At 36.8% G+C, this 11,875-nt stretch overlaps 1 protein-coding gene across 2 annotated transcripts in view; it reads left to right on the top strand.

Annotated features, from left to right (window-relative positions):
• The first annotated feature begins 569 nt into the window (after positions 1 to 569).
• Positions 570 to 11,875, top strand: part of Uba6 (ubiquitin like modifier activating enzyme 6) — an 86,333-nt gene continuing 75,027 nt past the window's right edge. Inside the window, exons 1-2 of one of the 2 annotated variants that reach the window (XM_076865316.2) lie at positions 570 to 657; positions 2,931 to 2,993. In XM_076865316.2, coding sequence (XP_076721431.2) covers positions 587 to 657; positions 2,931 to 2,993 — 134 coding nt within the window. In that variant the 5' untranslated portion in view covers positions 570 to 586. Of the gene's footprint in view, positions 658 to 1,080; positions 1,101 to 2,930; positions 2,994 to 11,875 lie in introns of those variants that run through there. The other variant, XM_076865317.2, reaches the window with a different exon arrangement.

Genomic DNA, 11,875 nt, shown 5'->3' with positions numbered 1-11,875 from the left:
TGACATGGATTAGCTCTACGACCTTGTCCAAGCCACAATAATCAAGAAGTTCTTTTCCTTCACCCATAAAGGGGGCAAACTTCATAGCTCTAAAAGCCACCTGATTCTATTAAATATATGACAGCGCCTCTCATGCAGGCCAAAATTATTCAAATGGAAACCCCAAAATCTGGAGCTATCACCAGCTTTTTTTTTTTTTTTAATAAAACAAAGGAATTTCCTCTACTTGCTATAAAACCAAGGATTTGCAAAGCAGTCTCCAAATTTCGCGGGCCACTAGAGTCCTGTAAATGTGGCTTCTACAGCCAGAATGACAGGTAACTTCAGTGTTTTAGTTTCGTTTGCGTGAGATAGGTCCGGGCTCAATAATGCCGGCCACTTCACTCACCTGCAGCAAAGACCGCCCTGCGGCCACACCCAAACCGGAAGCCAGGACGTCCCTGGGGTTGACGGGAAAACGCCGCCCGACTCCCAGCTTCTCCGGGCCCGCCCCCTCTGATGACATCATTGCACGCCCCTTGACCCCCCACGGCCCCGCCCCCTAGCCTCCCTCCCATAGCCGGCGGCTGTGGCGTTTTGGCGGATTATGGAGGGATCCAATCTGGTGACCGCGCCTCGTGGGGAAGAGGCTTCCTGCTCTTCCTGGGGAACCAGCAGGTGAGAAGAAGATGTGGCTGCGGGGCTGCAGGACCCGGACTCTAGCACTCTACTTCCCTTCGGGCGGGCAGGGAGCGCGCGGGAGGCCACGGGCCCGGCCGAGCCGAGCCTTTCCTGGGAGGCCAGGGGAGCGTGCGGGGTGGGTGTGGCAGCGCGCGCTTGGGCCTCTGCAGCCCAAGACTTTTCCTAAGGCGAAAGTCCTCGTCCCGCCTCTTTCTGGGCTTTTTCAGTTCCGGTGAGGGTGCAGCATCCTGCTTCCTCCTGGTAAACTGACGTGAGGGGCTCTGACCAGAGCTAGTCTGGCCTAAGTCTCTCGCTGTGAGCTTCTCTACCAGGTGCCAATCACCTTTCTTTTCGTTTTATGTTAAATGAAAGCTAAGAGCGCCACGGTGCATTATCCTCCACTGGGATCATCCTTTGAAAACTATTGCCAGAGCGAACAAGTAAGGATGAATCAGTAGCAATCAGGGCACCCTGAAGCCTCTGTTGACTATGGTGATAGGGGTTGGGGAAAGCCAGGGACAAAATATACTAGAGACCTATTCATGTATTCCAGTTGGTTAATCTTGTTCTCCTTTGCATCGTTTCCGCCCCTGCAGAATTGGGCGGGAGATGACCCTGCCTAGGCCCTTACCAAGATTTTAGTTAGTAGTTCCTCTTTCATGAAGCATGTGTCCTGCCCTTTGTCATAATACAACTTATCAAATATAGAAATGATGGATGTATTAATTTTAGGAAGTATGACACTGTTTATATATCTGTAGCGTTTCCATTACTTTCAGACTGAAGGATATTTTAAATACCATGGTATTGTCTGTGCTTTTCAGGTCAAATTAACTTGGGAGATAATAGGTAATAAAAACAAAGCTGCCCCTTAAGGTGAAATATTTTTTATTGTCTTACAAATCTTAGTATTTTAAAAGATATTCTTAAAACGTTCAGTAAGGCAGAACTTTCTAAAAAGTAAATGCCAGTTATAAACATAAGAATCAGGCTGGTTAGAATATAGTTCTTATTTTTACTAATCAAATTTACTCACTAAACTAATTGTGCCCCATGCAAGGAAGAGGAACATGCAAGTGTAGTAGCTGTAGTAGGAAACTGTATAATGAAAATTTTTATTTGTATATTCTATTAGAATGTCAAAACAGTATATTATGTGTGTACATTGTTTTTATTAGGTGATCTCTTAGAATGCAGCTATCTTCTGGTTTGCTTTCATGAGTGCAGTCAGGAGTTTTGTAATAGTTATCCATTTAATTAACTAGAAGGTGATATCATTTGATGATGCTAATCAGTGTTGGTAAGTAATTAATAACATTTTAATCACATGTGTTTACAAAGCCCTTGGCTTATTTATCAATGTCAGGCTTTAAAAATAAGACTCAAATTTCCTGCTATCACATTATTTTCAGAACCCCATAATTGATAATAGTTTTGCTTCCCAGATCCAGGTTTGGGTTGCACTTTTGCCAAGATGATACTAATCTCAGCTTTCACTATAGCTCAGGCTTCAATACCCAAGGCTGGGTAATTGTCTATGAGCCATTTCTGCTTCCCATGTTTCCTACAGATATGATTTTGCTTTGTGTACCATGCTGTGGAAAAATTGGGACACACTACTGTAAATAATATATCATTGAAGTATGTATATTTTGTCACTCTAATAAGTTTTTTAGTTTTTTTTTAATTTTTAAAATTCATTCAACAAATGTTTCTTAAGTGCTTCCTTTATGTGTATCATGAGAGGCAGGGGGTATTGAATTCTGTTTGGGTTCCTAATGTTTGGGATACCAGTTAAATATCAGAATATAGTTGTTTTGGCAGGTGTATAAAATCTGTAGGACAGAAAAAAATCATACATAAAGAAATAGGTTATTATGTTATATGCATATGTTATAGCATATGATTAATTCTTTGGGAATAAATGAGTTTATTTAGGAAGAGTGTGCTTATAGAAAAGGTTCGCGGGACAAAATTGTTAAAAATATAGATCCATGAGAATAAATGATCAATAACAAAATACCTCAGAATAAAACAATCATGGGCTGTACAATTTAGTACACAAAAGATAAAGCAAGCAATTAATAAATTTTAATTTTAATACATTTTAAAAATCAATGATAGGTAATGATATATTTGGTATCTAAAACTCTTCAGTAAATCATGAATCTGATGCCATGTATAACTGAGGATTGCATTCTAAATTGTGAGTATTTAATAACCATATCATACTTAAAGGTTTAGTGTTTTTGTTATTTTTTTCCCCTCAGTGCAAGTAAAAATTTGCCCATCATGTCAACAGAATCTGTGGAGATTGATGATGCTTTATACAGGTAAGAGCCTCTTGGAAATTTAATTTCCCCATTGTCCTCAAGTAACAAAATAGTATATTTGAAAATGTCATTAAACTTAGGCAGAATTTTATATGTATATCCTAAGAGTTCCTATAAGGTTAAAATTAGGGTTTCTGTGTGTGTTTGACTTTGTACTATATGTAATCTGAAAGCTTTAATAAAATTTAAATATCAATTTCTTTAGATTTGAGTGATAGAACTAAGAGGGATTTTGCTATCCAATGTAAAATATACCTATATGATCTCTGTATAAAAGTTATTAGATTTCCTTTATGTAGTCATAAAAATACACTTTATGTACGTAGAATTTGGAAAGATGGGTTCATTGTGTATTTTGAATTACTCTTTATATGTGTTTATTTTTATCTGGGATGCAGTGTCAGGTGTGAGCACTTTTTTGGGAGTTAATATATACCACTTGAGATGTTGATTCCAAATTCTGTTTTGTACAATACTCTCAGATAAAAAGAATGGACAGGTGTTCTGTAAATGGTCTACTGATAACAAAAATGAAGATACCTTAAATTTAGACTCTTGGTCTATAATTATATTTTTAGTGTCTTTTTAGTCATTTTTCTTCTTGGAATAGCAATTAGCAGCTCCCTAACATCATATTGGCTAAATTTATTTTTTCTTTTTTATGTCCTTCCAACCTTGTAAAGCTGATGTAAGAAACACGATATACAGTAGACAGTGACTACATTTTTGTTCATAAAGCTATGTAAATAAGTAGGTTGTAGTTTGCTTGACTGAAAATTGTAGAGCATAGCATTTCAGCTCTTATTAAGGTAAGCCATTTTCTTTTACCTGACAAACATTATCTTTGGGTGTAATTGCTTGCACTTTAGATGCATGTCTTGTTGAAAACATCTTCCAGTTGTTTCCTAATGTGCTTTTTAAAATTTCAGTCTTTTTTAAAAAAAATTGTTATAGTAAATGCAGGAATCAATTTAAAATGATAAAGCTAGAGGTTTGTGTGGGAACTACTATACTACTCAGTGCTGAATTACTGCTTATAAGTTATCTTATTAGAAATGCAAAAAATGAATTGTATTATAAAGACCATATGTGAGATTTTCATCAAGAAACAACCTTTATTTTCTCAGATTTAGAAAATTAACCTTTGATTTGGGGATATAGTTCAGTTGGTAGAGTGTTCACTTTGCATGCACAAGGGTCTGGATTTAATCCCCAGCACCCCCCTCTCCCCACCCCCCCCAAAATTAACCTTTTATTTTTAGTGACAGTTCTGGAGATTTTTATTATTAGTGACTGAACTAAAAGTTTGGAAGTTGGTTGGGTTTTGTTATATGTTTTTTTAAATACATATTTTTGCTTAGTGAGAACTAGTATTAGACTTAGAACTTTGGACAGTGATTTATCTTAGAGACACATTACTATCTGTTATATGGTATATATGTCCAAAAAGGACATGGCGAAAAGGACACTAAGAATATAATTACAAATTAGGAATCCAAACTTAAGGTGCCTGGTCTGGGACTATAGCTCACTTGGTAGAGTGCTTGCCTTGCCTGCACAAGTCCCTGGGTTCAATCCCCAGCACCACAAAAAAAAAAAAAAAAAAAAAAAAAAAAACCTACCAAACTTTAGGTGTATTCTGAAACATTTTATAATCAGGAGATAATATAATTTTCATATGAGAAATATAAAGTATTGTAATATCTTAGTGCAACCAACACATTACTCCTGTTTGTGGTGATGCTATTATAAACAAACTTCTAGCACTGCCAATTGTATAAAAGCATAGCACATACAATTAAAAGCAGCACATAATATCAATAATGATAATGAGCATCTATGTTCTGGTATATGTGTTTATTATACTTTTTTGGTGTTAATATTTTAGAGTGCATTCATTCTACTTATTAAAATAAAAGTTTACTGCATACAGTATTCTGTGTTACACCAACCACCTCATACATCTAATTTACCATTTCTTTTTTTAAGAGTTCAAAGAAAACAGTTTATTAAAGACAATGTTCAGCTGGGTTGTAGCTCCTGCCTGCAATGCCAACTACTTGGCCCAGGTCCAATGTAGGGAGCCACCTTCCCAAGCAGGTCTCAGCAATGGCTAAGCCTCTGGCAGCTCCCCAGACTCCCATCTCCCTTGGGGGCCCTTTGGAAGGGGGGAATCAAAGGCACAGGGAACCCAGGCAACACTGAAAAGTCTGTAAATCTGAATTCCCTCAGTAGCTGAGGGTTAGGATTGGATAGGAAACTACATATTGAAAATAGGCTAGACTTAAGGATCACATCTAGGGGGAACCACATTCCCATTTCACCCCTGCATGTCCTCTTTGGGTGGGGGGGGTCTTAGTAGGGTACTTGAGACCAGGATTCTCAACCCCTGGCCTTCTCAATATGCTAGTCTTCATGTGAACAATTAGCTGAGGCCAGGGTGGGCATGCTCAAGGCTGTAATCCCCAGAGGACTGTAGGCGAACCTGGACAATTTAACCAGACTCTCTCCAAGGACTGGGATGTGGCTCTGGGATTAGCTAATTTACCATTTCTCATGTGGTTGGTTTAATCTCATTTTGTTTTATTCATCATGGTACATGTTATGGTTTGGATATGAGATGTCCTCAAAAGCTCCTGTGTAAATACAGGAATATTTGGAGCTGAAATGATTGGATTGTGAGAGTTGTAACCTACTAATCAGTCCATCCTGGTTTGAATGCAGTGGGTGGTAACTGTAGCAGGTGAAATGGCTGGAGGAAATAGGTCACTAGGGGGCATGCCCTCGATGGGTTCATTTTCACTATAACTTCTTTCCCCCTTTCCTTTCTTTGCTTCCTGACCAGTCATGAATTGAGCAATGCTCCTCTGCCATATCTTTCCACCGTGATGTTATATTAATTCATCTTGGATCCAAAGCAATGGAGTTGTCTGCCAGGGACTAACATCTCTGGAAGCATAAGTCAGAATAACTTTTCCTCCTCTAAGTTGTTCTTTTGGGGTATTTTGTTCATAGCAGAGAAAAACGAATACAACCCTTAAGCATACAAAATACACTGCTAATGTCAAAAAGAGGCAGTGTTGATCAGTTGATTTGGAAATGAAATGAAAATTTATTGAGGACTACAAGGGTGGAAAATCAGTGATTATTGCTCCCCTTTCAGGCATGTCACATTCCACCATAGCTAAGATCTTGAAGGATGAGAGTACAGTGACAGAAGCTGTTAGAGAATCTGCTTCATGAAAGCATTGAGAATAACAGAAATTCAAGATGGGCCCTTGTGAGATTTGGAGAAACTTCTCATGATGTATGTAGATTGAAGGCCAGATACAGAAACATTCCTGTCAACACCATGATAATTACAGAAATTAAAAACCAAACCCATCTTTGATTTTAAATTTACTGCTAGCTCTAGATGATTTTTAATGATTCAAGAATCATTATTTATCACATAATATAAAAGTGAATGGTGAGTCTGCACATGCTGATGTTAAAGACATTTGAAGAACTTTTGGATACTCTGATTTTTGAAAGAAAATTGCTTGCCAGAACAAATCTTCAATGCTTGAAACTCTGTAGTCTAGAAATAGATGCTATACCATTTAACTTAGATAGTAATAAGCTATACCATCTAGGTTAGTATAAGTACACTCTTTCAGGAACTATTTACATTGTGTTCACACAATAACAAGATTGCTTAATGACATATTTCTCACAATATACCTATATCATTAAGTGACTCAGGACTTGTACTTTTTTAATTCACTGAGAAATTCATATGGCTTCTCCTCCCCCTTTCTATTTTTGGTGTCCTAATATTGTAAGCTACAATGATTAGTTTTAGAGCATTATATAATCCTTGCATTCTATTTAGGGGATAAACCCAATTTAGTCATTGTCTTAAGTTTGTTCAGGCTGCTATAACAAAATAACCTTATACTATGTAAACAGTAGATATAATATTGCTCACAATATTGTGGGCTGAGGAAGTCTAAGAATAAGATGCCAGCAGATTTGGTGTTCAGAGGGCTTTCCCTCTGCTCTGGATGATGCTTTCTTGTTGTGGTCCTCACATAGCAGAAGGAACAAATGTACTCTGTCAAATCTCTTTTTTATAAGGGCACTAATCCTATTGAGGGCTTTGCCCAAATCAGTTCCTAAAACTAATTCCCAAAAACCCTCCCCCATCTGAAAACCATCATATAGAGAATTCAGTTTTAACAGGTGAGTTTTAGGGTAACAGAAACATTCATACCATAGTTCTCATGTTGTATTTTTACATGCTTGCGTGTGTGTGTGTATCTCAATTTCAGAAATTTTTGTGTCTGTGTATGTGAAGAATATTGATATAGAGCATTTCTTCAATGATTTTTTTCTCTTGTTTGGTATCAGGGTAATATTATCTCATAGGATGAGTTGAGAAGTTTTCTTTTAAGTTTTTAAAAATATCTGTCATTGGAGTTGTCTTTGTGGGAAAGTTTCAACTGCAGATTCAGTTCTTTTAATAGATACAAGGATATTCAGAGTATATATTTCATGTTGAATGGTATTTGGTAGTAGTATCATTCAAAGTACTATCATTCAATTCTGTTCTCCAAGAACTAGCTTTAAGTTTTGTTGATTTTTTTTTCCTCTGTGTTAGTTTTCTGTTTTACATCTCATTGATTTTTTTTGTTCTGTTTTTAAGTTTTTTCTTCTGCTTATTTTGAGTTTAATTTATCTTCCTTAGTTTTTTTAAGGTAGAATTTAATATGATTGATGCTTGAGAGCTTTTTTACTAATACTGTTGTGCATTGCTTAAGGACTCAGATACATTCTGAGTAATAAATATTAGGCTATTATGTGAACATTAATGAAGTGTGCTTACACAAAGTAAGATGGCTACATCATTATTAGGCACTATAAACTTATGGAACCACCATATTATATGCAGTCCATTATTAACTTAAATGTCATTATAAGACAAATATCCATTACATACCAAACATTTCCCTCTAAACTCTGCTTTATCTGCATCCCTTTTATATGTTGTTTTCATATTCATTCAGATCAGAGAACTATAATCTTTCATCAGATTTCTTTGACCCCCGAGTCATTTAAAAGTGTGTTGCTTGATTCCCAGATACTACTGAGGATTTTTTTCCACATACCGTAGTATTGATGATTTCTAATTTTTCAAATTTTTTAAATTGACAAATATCACATATATTTTGATATGTACCACATGATGTTTTATTATTATGTACGTTTTACAATGACTAAATGAAGCTAAATTAACATTTTCTCATGTATTTTGCCCTTTTTTTGTAGTAAAAACACTTTTTTTTAAAGAGAGAGAGAGAGAATTTTTTTAATTTTTATTTTTTAGTTTTCGGTGGACACAACATCTTTATTTTTTATTTATTTTTTTATGTGGTGCCGAGGATCAAACCCAGCGCCCCGCGCATGCCAGGCGAGCTCACTACCGCTTGAGCCACATCCCCAGCCCCAATAAAAACACTTTTAAAAATATATTCGTTTTTATTCAGCTTATTCACTGCTGTGACTAAAGATCTGATCAGAACAATTTTAGGGGAGGAAAAGCCTATTTGGAGGCTCATGGTTTCAGAAGTCTTAGTCCATAGAAAGCCAGCTCCATTCCTTGGGGCTCAAAGTGAGGCAGAAGAGTGTGGCAGAGCAAAGCAGCTCACATGGTGATCAGAAAACTCTTTGCTTCCAGATATCCACATATAAAACATACTTCATAGCCTGTCTCCAGCATCCACTCATTTAATCCCATCAGGGATCAATTCAGTGATTAGGTTAAGCCTATAACCCAGTCATTTCTCTTCCAAACCTTGCATTGTCTCACACGTGAGCTTTTGGGGGACAACTTACATTCAAATCATAACACTACTCTCAGCAGTTTTCAAGAATATAATTCTGTCCTTAGTAACTATAGTTAGCACAAAATTCTAATTCAGTAGACATACTTTGTATGGCTTGGATTTTATTTTAAATTTTTTTTTTCAGAATATGGTCTGTCTTGACTAATGTTCTAAATACATTTGGGAAAAAAATGTGTTCTGTTGTTTATTGGATTTTTCTATCAATGTATTGTCAAATTGAATGATAGTATTGTTCTTATGTTCTGCATGCTTATTCAGTTTTGTCTACTTTTTGTATGAGAGGGATGTTGACTGTTATAGTGTTTTCATGGGTTCCTTACTTCATTTCTATCAGTTGTGATCAGGGCATAAATAGAATTGTTATGCCCTCTAGGTGTATTCACCCTTTTACTTTTAAGCTATTTGTGTCTTTAAATTAGATTCTTTATAAATAGCATATTATTAAGCTTTTTTCTTTTTCTTTCTTTTTTTCATACTTGTAGTTTATTTTTTAGCAAATAAAAACAAATATTGTACATTTAAAAATTATACAGTGTGTCATTTTGGTACATATTAGTGTACTATTTAAATCAGGTTTAATATAGTTTATTGATGATGAAAATATTCAAAATCTTTTCTACTAGTTTTTAAAAATATATTGTACATGGTTGTTTTCCACAGTCATCCTACTGTACAATAACACATCAGAACTTCTTGCTCCTATCTAACAGTAATTTAATACCCTTTGATCAACCGTTTCCCATCTCCTTTCCTACAACTCTTAACTACCATTTCTGCTCTGAGCTTTTTCAGACTCTACACGAGTGAGATGATACAGTATTTATTTTTTCTGTGCCTAGTTTATTTCACTTATCCTAATAATCTTCAATCCTGTCAATGTTGCTGCAAATGACAGAATTTTATTCCATTTTATGGCTGAGTATTATTCTATGGTATTTATCCATGTGATGGACACTTCCATTGTTTCCATTTGGGGGCCATTATGAATAGTGCTGTAGTAAATATGTGTGTGTAAGTGTCTCTTTGATGTACTTATTTCATTTCTTTGAGATATATACCCAGTAGTGGAATGGCTGAGTTTCTCTGCTGAGAGCCATAGCCAAGTAGGAATGACGCATGGCATTTGGGGTTGAAAGGTGACCCTGCTCAGGGATTAGGGTGGCTCCAGGTTTAGGGTGGATCCTGCCAGGAATAGGGCGGATCCTGCTGCCTCAGGCGCCCCTCTCTCCTTCTCGAGGGGTTCTGAGAGAATTGGTACGCAGAGCCCTGTGGAGGGAGTGTATTTCCCAGATAGTGTGTGTAGAGTGTCAGTGAGAGTTGGGGAATAAAGAGTTGCTGTTTGAATCTACAAGGCTGTGTGGTGGCTCGGTTATTTTGTGCCCAGACAGACTGTGGCATTTCTCAAATGAATTGTTTGAGAAACTCTCATACTGTCTTCCCTAGTGACTCTACTCATAAATGTTCTAACAGTGTGCAAGAGTTCCTTTAGTTCACATTCTTACCTACTCTTAGTCTTTTTGATAGTAGCCATCTTATTGAGATAAGGTAATGATCTCATTATTATTATTTTTTTTTTACTATGTGCTAGGCTCTGTGATTTATTCTTTTTTTTTTTCATTGTGATTTTGATTTGTGCCTTCCTGTGGTTAGTGAGCTATCAAATGCTGTTAAAATAAATAAATAAATAAAACTGAGAAAAACAACTTTAAGGAGGAAAGATTTATTTTGGCTCATGATATCAGAGGTTCCAGTCCATAATCAACTGGCTCCATTATTTCTGAGCCAATTGTGAGGCAGTGTATCATGGCAGAGCAAAACTCCTTACCATGAAAACAGAGCCAGTATACAGATATACCCTTAAAAGGCATACCTTTGTGTATCATGGCAGAGCAAAACTCCTCACCATGAAAACAGAGCCAGTATACAAATATACCCTCAAAAGGCATACCTTTGGTGACCTACTTTCTCATACTAGGCCTCCCAAAGTTTTTTAGCACTTCCTAATAGCATCTTTAGCTGGGGACCAAGCTTTTAACATTTGAGTTTTAGAGGGACATTAAAGATTGAAACTATAACATTTAAGCCCTAGCCATGAAGGCTCAGAGTCATATACAAAATGTGTTTCATCTCCAAGAGTCCTCATAGTCTTAACAGTTCCAGCATTATCCAAAAATCCAAGTCCAAAGTCTTCTCTGAGACTTGAAGGCAAACTCAGCTGTGATCCCTTATAAAACTCAAACAGCAAGTTATATATTTTCAACATATAATGGTGAGATAGATACAGGATGAACATTCATATTCCAAAAGGAAGGAATGAGGGCATAGAAAGGAGAAATGAGACCAAAGCAAGACCAAACTCATTAGGGCAAACATTAAATCCTATAGCTCCAAGTCTGGCATCTGGAGCACATTTTGGCATTAAGTAAGCTCTAAAACACCAGGGCAGTTATATTTTGTTGTTTTGGAAGTTGCCATGACCACGACTCTATATTATATTCTACATGCTTGCAAAACCAGCATCACACAACAATACCAGGGTCTGTCACCAGCTCAATTACTAGTCAGACCTGTTTGGTCTACAACTACAGCAGCCTCTTGAGTACCTGGACAGAAGAGCATGGCGAGTTGAATTCTAGGGAAACAACATCTTAGGCAGCAGCCTTGGGGAAGGCAGGACATTCAGGGACTCTCTTCTCACATATCAGACTTATATTTTTATACCTTTGAACCTGTGAAGGCTGGGGTCTTGCTGATTTCTGAGATGCCTACACCATAGCATCTTTCGTTTTGTCCTGGTTTAAAGTACTTGTCTTCTTTTTAAAGCCAATAGTCTCTTTAATAACCATACACTCCTTGCCCACACCCAAAAGCGTGCTCTTATTCTGGCAAAATTGCAAGTTTTTCAAATCTTTATGCTCTGGTTTTTGCTCCTGATTCTCACTGTAAATCTTGTTTAAAGCAGGCAGCATTGCCCATGCCACAGCCAGTATGCTG

Source organism: Callospermophilus lateralis, chromosome 8, assembly GCF_048772815.1.
Source record: "Callospermophilus lateralis isolate mCalLat2 chromosome 8, mCalLat2.hap1, whole genome shotgun sequence".
Classification (NCBI taxonomy): domain Eukaryota; kingdom Metazoa; phylum Chordata; class Mammalia; order Rodentia; family Sciuridae; genus Callospermophilus; species Callospermophilus lateralis.
This window is presented reverse-complemented; position numbering and strand designations above follow the sequence as displayed.